At 39.7% G+C, this 22,465-nt stretch overlaps 1 protein-coding gene across 4 annotated transcripts in view; it reads left to right on the top strand.

Annotated features, from left to right (window-relative positions):
• CLCN3 (Cl-/H+ antiporter 3) overlaps positions 1-22,465 on the top strand; it is a 68,792-nt gene that overhangs the window by 19,627 nt on the left and 26,700 nt on the right. For 3 of the 4 annotated variants that reach the window (XM_007457371.1, XM_007457373.1, XM_007457372.1), the window contains exon 2: positions 18,797-18,954. In XM_007457371.1, the coding sequence (XP_007457433.1) occupies positions 18,797-18,954 (158 nt within the window). Of the gene's footprint in view, positions 1-2,657; positions 2,737-18,796; positions 18,955-22,465 lie in introns of those variants that run through there. The other variant, XM_007457374.1, reaches the window with a different exon arrangement.

Raw genomic sequence — 22,465 nt, 5'->3', positions numbered from 1 at the left:
CTCCACCCTGAACTCCTCTCCGGGTGCTGAAGGTCAGCAGCCGCAGCTGCTCAGGATTTGATCCTTGTAGAGGTAGATGGCAAGTGCCAGTTTGTAGGTGACATGAGCATTCCCCTGCCCTGCCCCACAGCCGTGCCTAGGAATTCTTGAATGTGTCTTCTGCTCTCTTTAACTGTAATTCAGCTTCTTAGTCTGATAATACCTAATCTATGTGAAGTCCTCTTCGGCCACACCTTCCAGTTTACCTCTTCCCTTTCTAAAGTGTAATTGGAAAGCACCTTATCCTGAATAATAATTCTTTTACTTTAGGAGAAAGTGGCAGCCATGGACCCCATAAGCATGAGAAATGTGTTCATTTCTGCAATTTTTTTAATTTTCAGATTTATCATTACAAAAGTAATCATTTATTTCAAAATTAAATAAGTAATTGTTTAAAATTTTTAAACAATGTAGAACTTTATATAAAGTGAAAACTGAATATACCATCATCCTCCCCACTTCCACCTCATTCCTTCCTCAGTGATAATTGTTTAGTTTGGTATATCTCATTTGAAACAACTCTATACAGATACATGACATATTATATATACATGCATACATATACAAATGTTTTGTTCTTTAAAAATATTCAAAACTTTTTACTTAATGCTACAAAACTTTTATCTATGCAACACTGTCAATGTATTTTATAGGGGAGGTATTCTTCCCCTTCTAGTTAGTGTTAGCTAGCTATCATTTTCATTTTTCCTGTATGACCAAGTTGTAACTCAGGAAAAACAGGTTAAGAGAGTGCCTACAAATTACCAAGAAAACTTGTAGATAGCTTTTCATTTTATAAAAAGGTACGGTAGAGGGCTTGCCTGGTGGTGCAGTGGTTGACAGTCCGCCTGCCGATGCAGGGGACACGGGTTCGTGCCCCGGTCCGGGAGGATCCCACATGCCGTGGATCGGCTGGGCCCGTGAGCCATGGCCGCTGAGCCTGCGCGTCCGTAGCCTGTGCTCCGCAACGGGAGAGGCCACAACAGTGAGAGGCCCGCGTACCAACAACAACAACAACAAATCATTTCGGGTGGTTGGGGGCTCGGACGGGACAGGGTCGTGCCAGGGCGGCGGGGGACGGGGGGGAGGGTGGAGTTGCTGGGCTTTGACGCCTTTCTCTATGCAGAAAAAAGAAAAAAATCATTTCCAAGAAAATTGGAAAAATACAGAAAGTAGAAGGAGAAAGCCACCCATGGTCATTTCATAAATGTTAATAGCCAGAATCAGAATTAGAAGGAATATTCCCTATGGCAGTAACTAGTCTATATTCCTTTCCCAGAACCTTTTCTCCCAAATCCCAGGTGGGATTTTATAAGAAGGTATGTCTTTCTGAGGTTCAAACTTTTTGAAATATAAAAACTTTATTTAATCTAAGTTTTAAAAAGTTCCCAAATAACTAAGATGTACTAGATGAATAGAATTTCTCTCTTTACTGCCATCTGAGTCCTCTCTTTCCTTCTCTTGCCCCCAGTTCTCATATAAAATCATTGAATTGGAGTAGACCTTAGGGTTGGCTCATTCAGTACTTAGGAAAACAAATTTTACAAAGCCTCTGAGTCCTGTGGAACTGCTTCTAACGAATAGCACATTTTTGATTAGTGGCATTGCCCCGCCATAGCTATTTCAGAAGGAGAATCTCCTAGTGTAATCACCTGAGAGGCAGCTGTAAAAGTTTGAACTCAGCTTAAATGAGCATCAGGTTTTATTTTTTTTTCTTTTGGTTGGAATGACAGTTTGAAACAAAAAGAGTTCCTTTATTTCTGAATTTCATAAAATGTCTAGCAAAGAGACAGAGTGCACTTTGAGACATATTTCACTAAAAGCCTTTTTATTTTATTTATTTTTTAGCACAACAAAAATCTTTGTGAGGTAGGAAAAGAAGTCAGGAGAGAGGAAATCTCCCACCTAGTACATACATCTCTTTTTGCATAGTTTCACAACTAGCTAAGTTACTTACTTAGAATGTTACGTTTCTTTCTCCTCAAACCTGGAATGTCTTACTAGCCAGTTCCTTGAAGGAAGGAAATAAGAGGCTGCTGAAGGGGCTTAGTACCGATCCAGTTACTGAAATTTTGAATCCACAGTAGAAGTCCGCATTAGTACATTTTAGATAATTAGGAATAGGCTTTTAAACCTAAGTTTCCTGAAGCCTTTGGTATCTTCTAGGTCTTTATGATTCACGTGACGTGACTACCTACAAATTAGTATATTTTTACTGTAAAGTCACACTTCTTATTAGTGTCGCTCGCATGTATCTCCATTAGGAGTGAAAAGGTTCATGCGTGTTGGACACGCAGAATTTCCGTTCCCAGTTCTGTGTTGGAAGCCGAGAAGTACGGTTTCTGTCGCCGTCCTGTGGTTGTTGCCCCCTTGCTGTGGGAGCTGTTTGGTCTGTCACCCTCGGGCTTAGTCACCGGCACATGTAGCAGGCCCTGCTTGATGGGGAGGCGAGCCCGTCGCTCTGGAAACCGTGGCACCTTGGTGACGTCAGCCCGCGGGGCTGCGCGCGCCGACCGGTCGGGCATGGCGGCTGCCCAGCCTGCTGCGGCGGGGCTGCGGGGCGCGCGCGGGCGGTGAGCTCGCGAGCTTTCCCTCCGCTGTTCCTGCGGACCTCGGCCATGGACGCCGCCTCCGACCCCTACCTGCCCTACGACGGGGGAGGAGACTGCATCCCCCTGCGGGAGCTGCACAGGCGAGGTAATGCGGGCGGGCGGCGGGGCTGCTCCCGGGCCGAGGGTTCGAGGGCCTTGGAGGGTCCCGGTCCGGCTGTTCCCTGCGTGCGCATCGCGGCCGCCGTCACAGCGCGCCCCGGTCCTGCTGGGTGGCGCGGGCAGTGGCGCTTCCCCACCTTACTTCACACGGTGAAATCCGGTGCGTGTCCCGGTGCCATTGGATTTCAGCTGCTGCCGGTTACCGTGGAGCCCCTGCACCCTAACGTCAATTCCTAGGAGAAGCTCTTACCTGCCTTTTAGAACACTTTCAAATGGCAGTAGAGAGGAACACTGTTTTATATGAATATTTTTATTTAGCATGCATTCAGCTGGTTAACTACATTGTCTACCACAGGTATCTGGTAAAAATTTATATGATAAAAACATATGGGATCATTTTTACACATCAGAAAAAATAAGAGTCAGTAGTTTGTAAAAGCCAGAAAAGCGCCCAGCATTCATGTAAGTCTTTCGGCAGACACTGCCAGAAATGATTACATGTTAATTAAACTGCCCTGTTTTCATTTTTCTTAAACTGATTATTCTGAAAATAGACTGGCAGTTCTAGAAAAAAAACTGAACCTCAAGAAAAATCTCTTAGCTAGATGACTTCATTTATGAGCCACATTAGTTTGAATTTCCTGCATGATATTATGAACTCATTTTGTAAGTAGGGAAGTCATGATTTTCCTGAGCATATTTAGCCTCTTATTTAAAATATAGTTTTTATTCTGATAACACCTTTCTTTAGTATTAAGTTCCAGTAGGATGAAAAAATGGTAATATATTTAGCAAATACTTATTGGTTGACTTGTGTCTTCTAGACAATATTTTAGGCTCTGAACAGTTGTAACATTATATATCCCATAGTATTCTGTTGTTAGTAAAAGCGTGCTTTTCAGATTTTGAGAAAAACTATATGAAGATCATGTTATATATTGTGCTTTCTCTTAGTTACCTTTTTAGTAAAATATACGTATATATGTATATATAAATTATTTTAGAACATTTGGGGAAATACCTAAAAGCATAAAGAAGAAAATTAAATTTTCTCATAATCTTAGCACCTAGAATTGTTGGGTTTGTTTGTTTTTCCAGCTGTAATGTGTTCCTGTGCTTTCCTTTTTTTCTGTGTTCCCATCATGCCTTTTCTGGTAGGGATTTCTTTAAACAGGAAGCAACCTGAATGAATGGTGACTGTTCAGATGTCACAGTATTTGCTAATCAGTAATTAAACTGTGTTTTCTTTGAGCTGTGTCAACCTCCGTTTGTTGATTTATAACAAACCAGAAGACCTGGGGTTGGGAAATTTAAATTCCCAGTGTTAGCCGTGGCAATCTTTGACATGACTTGGCGTATGGACCCCACCTCTGTATAAGGTGTGCAAGTAATAAGAAGTAAGCCAAAGCTTCTGTGCGAGTAGGCATGGTTCCTGGTATGATTATTACTAAACTAGAAGCTTTTGGCTTCTATTATATGTTCACAAATAGTCCTTTAGGAACCTTGCTTAAGGTCTAAGTCAGTCCCACTCTTGGCAGCTCAGACGGGTTCCTTATCCCTTGTCAAGACTTTCCTCAGCCAACCTAAGCCGTTTTGTTTGAGAGTAACACCATGTCTTTGTAGTACAGGTCAGTTGGTTATTAGGCTCACTTGACCGTTCTGTAGCATCCTAGCATCTGTGGGTAAGAGGTTATTTGTGTTCCATAATTTATGACCTTTTCTGGCCATGGGTCAAAACAAAGGAACTGGAGATGTGGAGACAAGCAGTTAACATGAATCAAGAAAAAGAATCAGCTTCCCTGTAAGGACAAAATTGCAATGACTAGAAATATCTCTTGGGACTGGAAAAGAGCGAAGAGGCAGATAACCCAAGTATAAAATTGTAAAGGATATCAGTGAAGGAAATAGACTGTTTACTGAATCCCTGAGTGCTAGGGTTAGGAATTACCTTTGTGGATAAATTAGATTTAATGCTCCTTGTCCAGGCAAGACGGTAAATATGACAGTTCTCACTTAAGTGAGTAATACAGAGACTAGAAATGGATGTAGATTAAAAAGAGAATTAAGGCTTCCCTGGTGGCACAATGGTTAAGAATCCACCTGCCAATGAAGGGGACATGGGTTCGAGCCCTGGTCCAGGAAGATCCCACATGCCATGGAGCAACTAAGCCCGTGTGCCACAACTACTGAGCCTGCGCTCTAGAACCCGCAAGCCACAACTACTGAAGCCCACATGCCTAGAGCCCGTGCTCCACAACAAGAGAAGCCACCACAATGAGAAGCCCGTGCACCGCAACGAAGAGCAGCCTCTGCTCACCGCAACTAGAGAAAGCCTGCATGCAGCAACAGAGACCCAGTACAGCCAAAAATAAATAAATAAAATACGTAAATTTATTAAAAAAAATAGAATTAGTTAATATATTGTTGACGGATTAGAAATTATGACATTTTAGAATAGTTATCTTGGGGAGTAAATTTCCTATCAGACGCTATTAAGTTCTTTCATAAAATATCTCTTCCATTTTCATGGGTGGGGGGGGGAAGAAAACGTTTGGTTTATTTGGATTATTAGTTTTATACTTTGACTTTTTTCCTTATTTGTTCATGAAGTTTAGGTAGTTTGGAGGTTGAATTCTTTTTTATTCTAATAGGCCCTTATAGTGCATTTGATCTTTGGGACTTTTAGCATTATTTGAATATCGTTTCATTTGAAGTTTGTGTTGAGCTCTCTTGTGTGTATAAGGCACTCTCAGGTGCTGTGGAGAACTGGTGGGAGTAGTAATGGTGATATTAATAAAAGCTAATACCTATACACTGTTCTAATAAGTGCTTTACGTGTGTCAGTTCATTGATGTGTAACAAATTATTTTAATCCCTGTCACAGACTGTGAAGTAGGAACGGTTATAATCCCCATTTTCCTGTTGACAAAACTGAGGTAAAGAAATGTTCAAGGGTGGTGCAGTGGTTGAGAGTCTACCTGCCAATGCAGGGGACACGGGTCCGTGCCCCGGTCCAGGAGGATCCCACATGCCGCGGAGCGGCTGGGCCCGTGAGCCATGGCCGCTGAGCCTGCGCGTCCGGAGCCTGTGCTCTGCAACGGGAGAGGCCACAGCAGTGAGAGGCCCGCGTACCGCAAAAAAAAAAAAAGAAAAAAGAAATGTTCAAGAAAAGTCAGGATTCAGTGCAGATGATGAGACTCATAGTCTGATCGTGGAGACACACTGCTTTGCACTGTGTATGTCCCTGTGATAACTTGGCATGTGCAGTCTGGTAGGAGGTAAGAAGGCTTCCCAGGTTTACAGACAAACAAACAAAACCCCAAGGAAGCTAATTTCTTGTGAATGGTACAGACTGCATGTTCTGTGAGTCTGTTTTTGGGGGGTGGGGGGGTGGAGACCAGTCTTCTTTTGACAAGTGTTACCAAAGTCGGCCGAGTTTTCACGTCCACAGGGGATTTGATACGCGTTCCTGGTGGGGAGGATAGGCTAGTAAGTGCTCTGATGGGACCAAGTGCCTAGTATGTTGTTCCCTGATTAGTTTTGTTGTGTCACTGGGTCAGCTAAAGGGGTCCTTTAGGAAGGTAGAAGAGTGCCAGATCCCAGAGGAACTTGAATGCTAGACTAATACTGGTCTTAGACCACAGGAGGTGTGGCTTTCCTTCTGAAATAAAGTTGGAGGGTTTTTTTTAATTTATTAAAAATTTTTTTTTGCTGAGCCGAGCAGCTTGCGGGATCTTAGTTCTGCGACCAGGGAATGAACCCGGGCCCAGAGCAGTGAAAGCGCTGAGTCCTAACCATTGGACCACCAGGGAATTCCCAAGGTTTTTTTTGTTTTGTTTTGTTTTTTAAGTTTCTACCTGAAATCATTTCTTGACATCCATTAGCTCAGACATATATTTAAGTAAAGCTTTTTTCTTCCTGTTATAATAGATGAATTTGTTCATTTTTATTCCCTCCTGAAAGTATCAGTAGTTAGCATTTTTTGCACGTTATTTGAAAATCCAGGTGTTAGATTCTTATTGCCATAGGGGCATTCTGTAGATTCTTTGTAAAATTATTTTAGGATTCGAGTCCTTATTGTACTTCTCTTACCTTTAATCTTCTAGCCAACTAGAAAGTTAAATCTCTTCTTACAAATTAATTCATCTGATGTCAAAAAGTCTTTGTATTCTAAAATAACAGTATAAAACAAAGCGTGTTTTTAGATTTATTTTGCCCACAGTATATGAATTTAACATCTTCAATTAAATGTGTTTCATATTACTATCTCTAGCTCTATTTTCTAAAATTAGCTGACACTTTTAGTATGATTAATTTTATACCATCTCATGGCTTGTTGTAAGTTAAAAATGCTTTGTGTTTCAAGATATCAAAACGTGAGCAGGTCTCTTGCCACGTAGATTAGGTTTGTGATTTTGGCTGTTTTCCCAGCATTGAGGTCTCTGTTTCTTGCTGACACGAGGCCACAGGAGACTGGTGGCTTAAATTGTATTTTAAAGTTTTGTTTTTGTTGTTTAATAAACAGATGTTTAATTCATAGTTTTTTGGTAGTTCTTTACAACCTTAACTAGATCAAAGATGGATTTGCTTTAGTTTGTCAATTTTTTCCCTCCGCCATTTAAGAGAGCAAATTCCATGAATCTTTTTTTTCATGTAATCTACAAATCATCTTATGTACAGAGATAATAAATGAACATGGAACTTGTTTCCAGTTATACAGATGTCTTAATACCCACTTTATCATCCCTACCTAAGAATGTGGTTTTTTATTTTGGGGTGTCAGTAGAACAGAGAAGGAAACAGTGAATTGGGTAATTTAGCATTGCTATTTACTGGTCCTGTATCTTCTGTCAACTTCTTTGCCATTTGGTTTTAATTTCCAAGGCTTTGCCGTTTAAATAGGTGGCAGTTAAGTATGACTGTGAATGGCAGAACAAATTTAAAGAGTAAATACTTTATTTATCATATTAATTCATCCAGCAGATGTCCCGTTGTCCACCTCCTAAGTACCAGCACTGTGCTGTTACACTTTTAATCTTCCATTTGGAAATCTACTGACATTCTGGGACTTCCACTATCAACTTACAACACTCACTTTACCCTCCCTCACCAGGGTGACCATTTCTTATCAATAGGGTCACAGAGGGAGGAGAAAATCCACTGGGGACTAGACTTCCTGCTCTTAATACACAACTGAAACTGGGCTGTCAGGGAATATGCAGAATTTTAGATTTCTGCCTGCCTTATTCCATAATTTAAAATAAAGGCATATATGTTTTATGTGTGTGTGATAGCACAGTAATCTGCCTATGAGCTTAAATGGCAGGGATCACTGCTCTCAAATCTTTTGAGATTGACCCCAGCGGTAATAAGCAATAGTCTTAGTAAACCAATATATATAAACAAATGGATATTCCCCTTTGAGAACAGACTTAGACTGCAGAAGAAGTGTGATGGTGAAATTTACGAATAAATTAGTTCACTCTAAGGTGTAACAATTAAGTACTATTTTTTTTGTAGCTCAGTTCAGCAAATATACATTGAGGACTAGTGGGTGGGAATATAAAGGTTTTTATTTGTGGGAAAGCAGATAATTTCATTAATGTCTGTATTTCTCTAGTTCATTGTTTGTCAAATTACAGGTTTCAGCATGTTGGGTTGTGACAAATATTAAAAAAAAGAAAAAAAAAGAGGAAGGAAGGAAACAGAAAGTAAAAATACCAGAGTATATGCCAAATAGTAAATATGCTAAACTTTGGTTTTACTTAGGTGGATATCTGTATACCGTGTCAGTGAGAAATATTTCTTGCTGTGGGCCACCGTTAAAAAAGTTTGAAAACCAGTTTCTAAGTAAACCCCTGGAGGGGCAGTTGGCTCTGCTTCCTGTGCCTGAGATGAGTTTGGAACAACCTGGGGATGAGAATGGGATGTGTAATTGTCACTGACCTCTGCTGAAGCACAGGGGTGGGAGTGCTGGTACCAAAGCAGTGCCAGTGACAACTTGTGCAGCAGACTTGTGGTCTGGGGCCAAAGGCAGAAAGCGCTGGTGATGATGAAGGGTCGGGTTGTGTTAATTGTATGAGCGCTCAGTGCATGTGTGTAGGTGGTTTGGGAGAAGGCAGCATCAACAGTCTTAACCTACTCGCAGAGCAACAAGCAAACAAACCATGAAGCTATTTTTAGGCAGTACTCAGAGTGGTAAGAAATGCCTTTGGAATCAAACTACTTGAGTTTGAATCCATGTTCCACTACTTACTATGTGGCCCTGGGCATATCTCTTAACTCTCTGTGCCTGCCTTTTGTAATTTGTAAAATGGAGATCTGTAATACCTATCTCCTGGGGTGGTTGTAAGGATTAAATTAGCTAATATATGTAAAGTGCTGAGAAAAATGTCTACCGCACAGTAAGCACTCAATACATGTTAGTTCTTTTATTGTTAGTATTACACACAATGTCTGGCCTCTGGGTGGGAACGATTATCTTAATTCTGATGTAGTCTGGTTTATCTGTTTTTTTCTTTTGCCACCTGTGCTTTGGTGTTTTATCTGCAAAACCATTGCCTCACCCAAGGTCACAAGGATTTACTCCTCTGTTTACTTTTAAGAGTTTAATAATTTTAGCCCTTACATTTGGGTCTGTGATCCATTTTGAGTTAATTTTCATGTATGGTGTGAGGTAGGTAGGGTCCAACTTCATTCTTTTACATATAGCTAGCCCATTGTCCCAGCATCGTTTGTTGAAGAGACTATTCTTTTCCCATTGATGAGAATATTTCTTTAAATAATAATACAACCAGAAAACTACTAGAGCTCGTTAAAGAATTCGGTAAAGTTGCAGGATGTAAAATTAATACGCAGAAATCTGTTGCATTTCTATACACTGACAACAAAAGATCAGAAAGAGAAATTAAGGAAACAGTCCCATTTACCATCGCATCCAAAAGAGTAAAATACCTAGGAGTAAACTTATCTAGGGAGGCAAAGACCTGTGCTCTGAAAACTGTAAGAGGCTGCTGAAAGAAACTGAGGACAACATAAACAGATGGAAAAATACACCATGTTCTTGGATTGGATGAATCAGTATTGTCAAAATGACTGTACTACCCAAGGCAATCTATAGATTCAGTGCAATCCCTATCAAATTACCAATGTTAAAATTTGTATGGAAGTACAGAAGACCCCCGCATAACCAAAGCAATCTTTAGAAAGAAAAATGGAGCTGGAGGAGTCAGGCTCCCTGACTTCAAACCATACTACAAAACTACAGTAATCAAAACAGTATGGTCCTGGTAGAAAAACAGACATATAGATCAGTGGAACAGGATGGAAAGCCCAGAAATAAACCCACGCGCTTATGGTCAATTAATCAACAACAAAGGATGCAAGAATATACAGTGGAGAAAAGACAGTCTCTTCAGTAAGTTGTGCTGGGAAAACTGGACAGCTACATGTAAAAAAATGAAATTAGAACATTCTGTAACACCATACAGAAAAGTAAACTCAAAATGGATTAAAGACCTAAATGTAAGACCAAATACTCTAAAACTTCTAGAGGAAAACATAGGCAGAACACTCTGACATACATCATAACAGTATCTTTTTGGATCCGTCTCCTAGAGCAATGGAAATAAAAATAAAAGTAAACAAATGGGACCTAATTAAACTTAAGAGCTTTAGCACAGCCAAGGAAACCATAAACAAAATGAAAAGGAAACCTACAGAATGGGAGAAAATATTTGCAAACAATGTGACCGACAAGGGATTAATCTCCAAAATATACAAACAGCTCATACAGTTCAGTATCAAAAAAACCCACAACCTATTCAGAAAATAGGCAGACATTTCTCCAAAGAAGACATACAGATAGACAAAAAGCACATGAAAAGATGCTCTATATCGCTAATTATTAAAGAAATGCAAATCAAATCTACAGTGACATATCACCTCACAATGCTCAGAATGGCCATCATTAAAACATCTACAAATAATAAATTCAGGAGCGGGTGTGAAGAAAAAGGAACCCTCCTACACTGTTGGTGGGAATGTAAATTGGTGCAGCCACTGTGGAGAACAGTATGGAGGGTCCTTAAAACACTAAAAATAGAGCTACCATATGATCCTGCAATCCCATTCCTGGACATATATCTGGAGAAAACCATAATTTGAAAAGATACATGCACCCCAGTGTTCATAGCAGCACTACTTACAATAGCCAAGACATGGAAGCAACCTAAATGTCCATTGACGGATGAATGGATAATGAAGATGTGGTATATGTATACAATGGAATATTACTCAGCCATAAAAAATGAAATAATGCCATTTTCAGCAATGTGGATGGACCTAGAGATTATCATATTAAGTGAAGCATACTGGACAAAGAAAGACAAATACATGATATTGCTTATATGTGGAATCTAAAAAAAAAATGTGGTACAAATGAACTTATATACAAAACAGAAATATACCCACAGACACAGAAAACAAACTTATGGTTACCAAAGGGGGGAAGCAGGGGGAATAAATGAGGAGTTTGGGATTAACGTATACACACTACTATATATAAAATAGGTAACCAACAAGGACCTACTGTATCGCACAGAGAACTCTACTCAATATTTTGTAATAACCTATAAGGGAAAAGAATCTGAAAAAGATATATATGTATAACTGAATCACTTTGCTGTACACCTGAAACTAACGTAACATTGTAAATCAACTATACTTCAATACAAAATCCAAAACAAAAACAAAAACAAAATAACATAAATTAAAATTTTCCAACAGATAATTTAAAAACTCTATGTTTAGATTATAGATGTTAATAAATAATAAAGTTGTGTTTACATAGGTATGCCTTTGTGTCTGGGGAAAAAATAAACAAGGCAAAAAGTCGTCTTATCAATAAAGTTATTTTTGCAAGAAAGCTGCAAACCAGTTACAGCTCATTGATTGGATAATTTTTCCTACTTGCTGAGGTATTGATGTTTTAGTGATACTTGAACTATGAAATATTGTTGGTGATACTTAAATTATATGAAGTCCATTTTATGGAAAGGTTGGTCATTGGGCATACATTTTATTTTATTTTTTAGTGATATTTCCTTTTTTAATATATTTATTTATTTATTTATTGGCTGCATTGGGTCTTCATTGCTGTGTGTGGGCTTTCTCTAGTTGCAGCGAGCAGGGGCTGAGTTTCCAACTCAGGCTTTTGAAACCCATGTAAAAGGCAAAGTCTTAAAAGCCAATACCTTTGAGTTGTAAGCAGTGGGTTTCTGGGTTTCAGAATGTTTTAAGTAAAAAAGAGAGTTTCTGCAATAAGCCTTGGATTGAAAAAAGAACAGATGAAGAAGCAGTTCTACACAGTTGCATAAGGTTTGTGGGAGAAGCAAGGAGAGGGAATTGAGTAAACAAGAGAGTTTAAAATAGTTAAACTGGCAACTGGTTTCAGCTTTTAACATTTTATACAAGAAAAAAGATAAGATCTAATTAGCCACATTTATTTATAAGCTTTTAGCATATTTTCATTACTCAACATACTTTCTAAAAACCATCTCATATCATTAAATGCATATGCACATCATTTTCAAAGGACTTCAGACTACTATAACTGTTGTGATGTACTCTATCATTTAGGTTAGTTTGCATTAAAAACAGTATATACAATGAACATACGTGTACCTAGTCATCCTCTTTTCCAATTAATTTTTAAATTTTTAATCTTTTTCTTGTTCTTAACTTTTTTTCCCACAGTGAAAGAAGCCACAGTGCTGAATGTTGTTTTCTGTGTTCTGCTGTGTGTTTCTTTCCCTGTGGTGGTGGGTGTTTCCTGAATTGGTGGGGAACAGGTGTGGAGAGGACGAGGAGATCGTGTCGGATAAGGAACCTGATGAGTAGTATTTCCAAAAGGTGTCCTGGTACGTCTCTGCTACTGTCTCCACAGATAGATCAGTGAGAGCTGCACATGCTTTGAGAAATGGGAGGTCCAAGTAAATCATGTCATTTTGTGTTCATGCACCTATAACAAGAGTTTTTACTGAGGCAAAGAGAGGCCTTGTCGGGGAAGTGCGGCCTTACCCCTTTATTTCATCCTGTCGACCCCTTTGTCTTCTGGACAGAGAACAGCTTTAGGAAAGCCATGTTATAATTTCCTAATTAACCAACCCTTAAAATAATATTTTAGGAAAGAAAGAGAGATGCACTTAACATATGAGAGAACTTTAAAATTTATTATTTATTTATTTATTGTGGCCACACTGGATCTTCGTTGCAGCACGTGGGCTCTTCATTGCGGCGTGCAGGCTCAGTAGTTGTGGCATGTGGGATCTTAGTTCCCTGAGCAGGGATCGAACCCAGGCCCCCTACATTGGGAGCACGGAGTCTTTTTATTTTTTTTTAATAAATTATTTTATTTTATTTTATTTATTCTTGGCTGCCTTGGGTTTTCGCTGCTGCGCACAGGCTTTCTCTAGTTGCAGCGAGTGGGGGCTACTCTTTGTTGTGGTGCGCAGGCTTCTCATTGCAGTGGCTTCTCTTGTTGCGGAGCATGGGCTCTAGGCACCCGGGCTTCAGTACTTTTGGCACGTGGGCTCAGTAGTTGTGGCTTGCAGGCTCTAGAGCGCAGGCTCAGTAGTTGTGGCGCACGGGCTTAGCTGCTCTGCGGCATGTGGGATCCTCCACGACGAGGGCTCGAACCTGTGTCCCCTGCATTGGCAGGCGGATTCTCAACCACTGCGCCACCAGGGAAGTCCGGGAGCACGGAGTCTTAACTGCTGGACCACCAGGGAAGTCCCACATATGAGAGAACTTTAATTTGTGCTTGTGGCATTACCTGCAAGGTGTGTGCTATATTCATGCATAAGGTGAAGTGGAGAAGGGAAGCTGGATAACTTACACAGTTGCTTCTAAGAATTTTATTAACACACAAATATAATTTATTTGTGCTCATCTCATTTTATCATATGTAAGTTAAACTTTAAACGAATCTAGGTTGCAGTGAACTATACACAAAGAAATGATAATTAGGAACATTTAAAAACCATTGTTATTGTTAGGAAACATAGTACCTTTAAAATTACTCGTACTGTGGGATATATAGGCATTTCTGTGATCCTGTTAGAAATGAATGTTCCCTACCCAGTTTAGAATACGACAGAAAGTCTTTCCTTTTCTCCTTCTTTGTACTATTCAGATTCCCACGTTTGGCAGAACAAACTATAAAAGAAAATGCATGTAACGATGTCACACACATACTAACGTAAAAGTGTGAATCCTTTTTTTTTTTAATAGCCAGCTGATTCTTGAATTTTATTTAGCAATAGTAAAGCAGACTTTAAAAAAAAATAAATTTATTTATTTATTTTTGGCTGCGTTGGGTCTTCTTTGCTGCGCGCGGGCTTTCTCAAGTTGTGGCGAGCAGGGGCTACTCTTCGTTGTGATGCGTGGGCTTCTCATTGCAGTGGCTTCTCTTGTGGAGCACGGGCTCTAGGCGTGCGGGCTTCAGTAGTTGTGGCATGTGGGCTCAGTAGTTGTGGCTCGTGGGTTATAGAGTGCAGGCTCTGTAGTTGTGGTGCACGGGCTTAGTTGCTCCGCAGCATGTGGGATCCTCCCGGACCAGGGCTCGAACCTGTGTCCCCTGCATTGGCAGGTGGATTCTTAACCCCTGCGCCACCAGAGAAGTCCAAAGCAGACTTTATACATAAAAAATATGTTAATTGATTTTGCATTCAATATGATATATCTTTCATTTGTTAATAATAACCCAATAAGAAACAGGATGAAAGGAGAGAGGTTAAAGCCAGATTGAAATGTCTGCGTTTTGGGACTTCCCTGGTGGTCCAGTGTTTAAGATTCCGTGCTTCCACTTCAGGGGGCATGGGTTCTATCCCTGGTGGGGGAAACTCAGAACCCGCATGCCACGTGGCACAGCCAAAAAAAGAAAAAAGAAATGTCTGCCTTTTTCTTCCGGGAGATTCCTTTTAATTATATTTATCAGAGCCAGAGAAATACTGTAATCAACAAGCAAAAAGGTGTTATTTTACTTTCATAGCAAAATCCATCTTGGTTACTTTCTAAGCCGATTTGATAGCAAGAGTCACGAGAAGGACTCAGACCTCTTTTCGGAATAATTTAGAGGCGAAACAGTGAATCTCTGTTTCTTCGGGCTCCCCCAAAACCAAGACCAATCAGCATTTCTCCCATACTCTGCTTTTTTCAAACAGCATTGCTGTGTCAGGTAGAAGCAAGTAGGCATGAGAGGACAGACTGACTTCAAAGAGTCTGTTGGGGACATAAACTGCTCTGGCTAATTCCTACCCTAAAATGTGCAGTGGCAGCCCCAGAAATTCCAAGGGACACACATAAAAGTCCCAGAACATAAATCATTGGTGCACAGGGTCCTCCGGTTTAAAAAGTTGAATACTTTATATCTGACTTTCAGGACTTTTGAATTACCGTGTAGTTATGTAAGTTAGATGTCAGGGTAGTTTCTACAGACTAATGATTTGAAAGTCACTGAGGCAAGACACAGGGCTTCTGTGGATGTGTGTGTGGTGCTGCCTCCGAAATTAGGCATAGTGGTCTCTCCCCGCCCCTCGCTAGCTCAGAAGCCTGTTGGAGGGATACACTCTGTGTGTGCTTAGTACCCGCATGGTGCAGACGGTTGGGAATTCTCATGATGGGGCTGGTGACATATTGTGTGCATGCTTGTTAGGTGCTATAGAAATTTTGCTTTTGCTTTTTCATAGAAGATGATAATAAAGATCAGTAGTTCATGTCTGTTCAGCTCCACCCAGATGAGGGCAAATAGGGGAAGAGTCTCAAGTTTGCAAAATATATCACAGTAGACTTAAAAAATTTTTTTCTTTTAATTTCAAACTTAGAGATGTTGAAAAATAGTGCAGAGAATCCCATATACACTTCACCCAGATTCCTGAAATGTTAACATTTTACCACATTTGTCCATCTTGTGTCTTGTTCTTTCTCTCGCTGTTATATCTGTTTTTTGTGTAATACATAATCTATACGGCTATTTATATGTATGTGGTGCATATAATTACCACATAATTTTTTCCTGAACTCTATAAGGGTAAGATGCAGACGTGATACGCTTTAATCTCTAAATACTTCAGTGTGTATTTCCTTATGGAAGGATATGTAGCTTATGTATAGCTAAGTCCAGTTTTCAAACTCAGAAAATTGACATTGATACAGTACTGTTATTAGAGCTACAGGCTGTTTTCAGATTTGCTGCTTGTTGCCCTGTGTCCTTTAATACAGAAGCGCAAACATGTCTGTCCCAGTCCTGCTGTGCTCGTCGTGTTCGGTGGCTGTCTCTTTGGTCTCCTTTAATCTAGAGCCGCTCCTCAGTCATGCTTTGTCTTTCATGACTTTGATGTTGTTGAAGAATGCAAACCGTTTATCTTGCAGAATTTCCCTCAGCTTGGATTTGTAGTGTTGATTATGCGTTTTGGGCAGAGCCCCCCAGAAGTCTTCCTAAATGGTATAGAGGCTTTGGTGCTTCCCTCCAAAATCCATCCTCACAATGACCAATTTTAGTATTATCGTACAGAAAGCGGAGTCAGATTTCTGAAATTCGTCAAGATATTATACATGCACTTATTATGTTTACTCTCCTGTCGCTTTTTCTTAAGAAAATTTGTGGCCTTTCAGTTAGCTTTCACAAAGTGGAAATTAGTGAATAAAGTCAGGATAGAGGGAGGAAGAAAGAGCTAGTGTATGTAAAGGCGGAAGAGGAAGGTTTAGAGCATATGTTTTATGTAAGCAAGCATGGGCCATTGCAGGGCTTGGGCCTTTAAACCCTCAGCCAAAATGGTGAATTATTTATTCCCGGAGGGCTTCTGCCAAAACACTGGAATCAGTACACTCCTCTCCTTTTAGAAGTTTTACACCTTTCCAAGGCAAGCACAAATGTATTAAATGGGGAGGTAAGAGAGAACTCTGTTCTATCTGGTAGAAGTAAAGAGACATTAAGTTTATTAGTACGATATTCAGTACTTATTACATTGTTTGAAATACTAACCCTTTTTGTGTTAACGCTTGTTCCTAATACTGCCTCTTTGAATGATCAAGAAACAGAGCTTGCAACCCACAGTGACGTCTGTTTGGTTTCTGTCTGAACAGTAACAAAATGAGTCCCTGTCTTGGCGTGGCGGCTGTGTGTGTCTCTCCCTCCCACCGCCCCACTGCTTCAGGACCCTCTCCTGCTCTAATCTAGGCGTTGTTTATAGCCAGGGGGGAAAGTTCAGATTCTGGCTTTGCCACGTGATCCTTTGGTGAATGACTTAACATTTATGATAGTGTCTTTGTAAACGAAAGAGAACAAGTCAGTTTAAACCATCAGACTGCAAGAGTAGTCTGGAAATTTTGCTCTGTTCCTTAAAAGCCACAGAATAAAATAAACTGGTTTCTTGGGTTTCTTTTTATAGTGTTTGTTTAAACATTAGTGTAGTGCCACTCCTTATATTCTATATCAGTTAGTACATTTTTATTAAAATGACACACTTTTAGATGATTATTTTTGGCATAAAATCTATATTACTGCTACATAATTTGAAGATGTAATCTGTAATCACTTATGCCAAGATCACCTGTTTGAAATTATGTACCAGGTTTTCTAAGTTTTTAGGGCTTTAGAAAAATTCCAAATGCTTCTTTGCTTATATGTCTTCGTTATAAGGTATAACAAAATGATATATAACATATCATTTAGATGCTTAATATTTGAAGATGACTTGTCCAAAGTTACTTAGCTGTCTAAGACTAGAATCTGGGCCTTTTGGTAGCAGTTTGTTGCTCTTTTCACTTACCTAATTGTTAGATCCATTAGGATTCCTTTATTCTCAGTCCCGTTCACATCCCTATTAATAGTGTGTGTGTTTATTTAGAAAAGTAATTTTCATTGATATTGATAGGTATATTTATATACCTACAAGGGTTATGCAGACAAAGTTCATTCTCTGCTTTTTCTAACAAATCTACTTGCCAGAGGTAACCATTATTAACATGTTGTTTCATATCTCTTCATACTGTTTTCTCTGTATTTAAATATACATGTAAGTGTAACTTTTAAACCAAAATAAATTTTACTAAATAATTTTCAAATTAAACATGCTGATCTGCACTTGAAAATAGGGTCAGGGGTCAGATCTTGCTCTTCGCCTGTAAATAAACTATTATTGAAACACAGCCATATTCATTCATTTATATATTGTCTATGCCTTCTTTTGTGCTACCGTGGCAAAGTTGAGTAGTTCTGACTATACGGCCTCCAAAGCCTAAAAGATACACTCTCTGGCTCTTTTGCTGACCCCTCTTTTAGATCGTAAGCATCTGGCATTTGTTTTTGCCTACTTTCTGGAGCACTAGTAAGATGTTCTCCCCACACTGTGCATGATTTATGGACTTGTACAAGGATAAGTGCAGGAAGAATTCCTAGATATATGGCCGCTGGGTTGGAGATTGTCTGTGTAGCTTTGCCTGCCCAAAGAGGTTATACAAGTTTATACTGAAACTAACGCTTTTGTGGCAGGACCTCTTTTCCCCATAACTTTGCCAACTCAGTGCATTAGCCAGCTTTTTTAATCTCTTTACCGATCTGATAGAGGAAAATGTTATTGTAGGTTTTATCTGCATTTCTTTTTCTGTGTTAGATTGAACTTCTTTTCAAATTTAATAGCCAGTTTTTATTTTTTGTGAATTGCCTTTGTCTCCTTCCTGGTACCTTCAAGTCTGGTACATAGTGGATACTTGTCAAATACTTACTTAACTCTAATGAGGGAACCAGCTTGATGACAAAGCTGATTTAGGGGATAGTGTGTGAGTTGGAAAGGACATGCCATAGTCTTTTTGCCTATTTCCAAGTCTCAGATGAATTTTTCTAATGCTTTCCTTCCTCTGTTTTAGTGTAATTATTTCGAGTGATAACTATTTCTTTATGAATCCCTAATGAACTGCTGAGGAGGCAGCATAGTTCACCATTGTGTTTCACAGAACACACTCATTGTCCCCTTTTTGCTTTGTAGGAACTCATTACACAATGACAAACGGAGGCAGCATCAGCAGTTCCACCCACCTGCTGGACCTTCTGGATGAACCCATCCCCGGTGTGGGTACCTATGACGATTTCCACACCATCGATTGGGTGCGGGAGAGATGTAAAGACAGGGAAAGGCATAGACGGGTGAGTGTTTTCAGTAATCTTTAAAATGACAGTGCACAATCAGATCATTTACTATTATGTGATCTTGGCCTGCCAAAATATGTTATACATTAAAAGTACATTCAAGTAAATTCCTACATTTTATAAGTAATATGTTTTCTCTCTATGTAATTTTTAAAAAGTTTATTTATGTCCTATGTCTTTCTGGAAAGGATTTGAAGTAGCTTAAAATCAAAGAAGTCTAGTAAGACAAAGCAGGAGGGAAAGGGAAAACACGGCATGTGAATTGAGGGGGGATGAAGCCAAGGTCAAGATGTGGCGGTCAGCGTGATATCTGGCTTTGAGCAGCACAGCAGCTACGGCAAAAGAGGAGACGTATTACATAATTTCAGTTGTCGGAAAAAGAAGCAGCTTACTGGGGAGATAGTTTCCCGGGGTTTTGCTGTTTTCTTTTATCTCCTTTCTTGGTTTTAAATTCTGAGATATTTCTCAAATTGAGTCCTGTTTAGGGCATATGGAATGTTGTAATGGATCACTAATCAAAAAAAGAATGGCTTTTGCTAAAAACTACAACTTATGTTAACTTTTTTGTTGTCAGTTGTGCCTTACAGCGTAATCCAAAAATAATTTTAAAAGAGAAAAAAAAAAAATCTCTTGAAAATAAAATTCCAAATTCTAAAAGGCCGTTTGCAAATTTGAGCTCTGAAAGTTACTTGTAAGTGAAATAATGGCTTGTACAAATTAGGTATTACCTTTCATAATAATGTATATATGTGTATTAAACCTAAAGTTGGGCTTAGATGATATTGTTTATGAAAAGTACTGCTTCTGAGATTCATCAGTCAATATTTACCTTTTCTGGGAACATTATAAATGGAGTGTAACTGAAAATAAGAGGTAATACCACATTAGATACTAAAACTGAGAAATTTCAAAAATATTAATTCATTTAAAAGTAACAATAACAAACCCATTACATGTTAACATAAAAACATATTTTTATGAAAAATAACTATTTTCCAAAATAAAAAATATTTAGTGAGAGAGTGACATTGTATTACATCTTTATAAATCATTCATTCATTGTTGTCTGGTTTACTGAAAACTGCTGGTTTCTCATATCTGCTGCTGCAATCTGTTGTGATATGTTTTGATGGAAGTACATGAAGAAAATCCAGCCTCACACAGATGTGTAGTTGGAAAAGCCAGGAGTATTTTAATAACCTTTTCAGATGATTGTGGATATTCTTTGATACTGCATGACAGTGACAGTGACAAGTGGTAGTTTCTTAAAGGTTAGATGCACTGTGTAATCTGAAACTGTATCAATGAACTTTTTGTCTCCTATTACATTAAAATCTGTTGGACTTTGAATGGATGATTTTGTAATATTATACCATGATCCTTTGAAAAATAGTAAAAGAATAAAAAATAAGAAAGAGGGCTTCCCTGGGGGTGCAGTGGTTGAGAGTCCACCTGCCGATGCAGGGGACGCGGGTTCATGCCCTGGTCTGGGAGGATCCCACATGCCGCGGAGCGGCTGGGCCCGTGAGCCATGGCCGCTGAGCCTGCGCGTCCGGAGCCTGTGCTCCGCAGTGGGAGAGGCCACGACAGTGAGAGGCCCGCGTACCACAGAAAACAAACAAACAAACAAACAAAAAAATATAAGAAAGAAAGAAAAAAATAGTGATTCATTGATTCATGCAGTTCTTTCAATAGTTGACCCTTTCATTACACCATATCGTTATACAGTATCAAAAAAGGCACATTTGTTAATATCAACACTGATCTCCTCAGAAAAGTCTTTAAGGACTGGGATCTGTCATTCTTATAGTGATGGCTACAAGTTTTCTAACATTCATTTTTACTTGAAAGCTCAAATTCTATCATTGGAAACAAATACACATTTTGCTTGAAATGACAGGCTTACTTGGTTCATTTTTGAGAAAAATACCTGTCAAATTTCCAAGTCTGAAAAACCGTGGCTTGGTGGTTTTCTTTCAAGTAATATGGGTGTTCCATGAAAGCGGTTTATTTCGCAGCTCAAGTAGATCGCACAGGTGCTTTTCCTCAAGGCCTCACCTCTGGCTTCAGTGTGCGTCGGAAGTGCTGTGTGTATACTTCAGTCATCACACGCAATGTTAGGAAGCCTCAGTAGACTGGGCGCAATACTTTTTACTGCTTCCTCAAAGACATTTCAAAGTGAAACTGGCACTTACTTACCTTTTAGCTCTAAGTGGCAGTGAAGAATGTGATGACTGCCAGGGTGTTTGGATGCCACCACCTTGACTCTGCTGAGGACCCAGCAGTTATCGCTTTTGCGTTATCAGTGAAAGCATCAACATGGTGAAAAAGGCACATCGTGTTTTAGTATTCCTATGAAAATAGCTTTGACCTTGAAGACCCCTGAGAAAAGGTCTCAGGGACACACAGGGTGTCTGGGCCACACCATGAGAGCCACTGTTTTTTTTTTTTTTAATTTATTTTTTAATTTTAATTTTTGGCTGTGCTGGGTCTTTGTTGCTGCACGCAGGCTTTCTCTAGTTGCGGTGAGCAGGGGCTACTCTTCGTTGAGGTGCGCGGGCTTCTCATTGCGGTGGCTTCTCTTGTTGCGGAGCATGGCCTCTAGGTGCTGCTCCGGATTCAGTAGTTGTGGCGCGTGGGCTCAGTAGTTGTGGCTCACAGGCTGTAGAGCACAGGCTCAGTAGTTGTGGTACACGGGCTTGGTTGCTCCGCGGCACGTGGGATCTTCCCTGGCAGGGCCCGAACCCATGTCCCTTGCATTGGCAGGTGGATTCTTAACTATTGTGCCACCAGGGAAGCCCCGGAGAACCACTGTTTTAATCCAGTGTGCCTAAATCACACACACTATAAATTCCATACCTTGTGTGATTGTTAGGTAAACACAGTTGTACTTGGAAGTATATTACTTTACAGAGTCACTGACATATTCAGGGAGGGTTTAAATGTGTTCTCAAGTGAGGGGTAGGAAAGGGTCCATAGATACCGTGTTTATAAAATTTTAGAGAAAACTGAAACTAAAACTACAACACATCCCTTTTTTTCTCTGGTTATGAAAGTAGTCCATGGTCCTTGAAAACATTTCAAATAATATAACAATAAGTGAAGTACTCAGTGAGTGTCCTAGCTATTCACATCAATCATCTCTTTCTAAGTAAGTCAAATATCATTTTCAGTGCTTTAATATATGCTTATATAAGCATAAAATTCTGTTAAAGCTGGGAAGTTCTACACGTAGATGTACTTACTGTTGTCCTTAAAGCATCAAATTAAAAAAAAAGAAAACTTTCTATATTAGTGTGTATAGCTATCTAATTCCTTTTTCCCGTAAACTTTTAATTACCCTTGTAGCCCTCCTACCCCAGCTTATTTTCATTTTTTAATTTTTTTACTGTGCGCGGGCCTCTCACTGTTGTGGCCGCTCCCGTTGCGGAGCGCAGGCTCCGGATGCGCAGGCTCAGTGGCCATGGCTCACGGGCCCAGCCGCTCCGCAGCACGTGGGATCTTCCCG

Source organism: Lipotes vexillifer, unplaced genomic scaffold (genome assembly GCF_000442215.2).
Source record: "Lipotes vexillifer unplaced genomic scaffold, Lipotes_vexillifer_v1.1 scaffold668, whole genome shotgun sequence".
NCBI lineage: Eukaryota > Metazoa > Chordata > Mammalia > Artiodactyla > Lipotidae > Lipotes > Lipotes vexillifer.
Note: the sequence above shows the minus strand (reverse complement) of the source record. Positions and strands in the feature narration are given on the sequence as shown.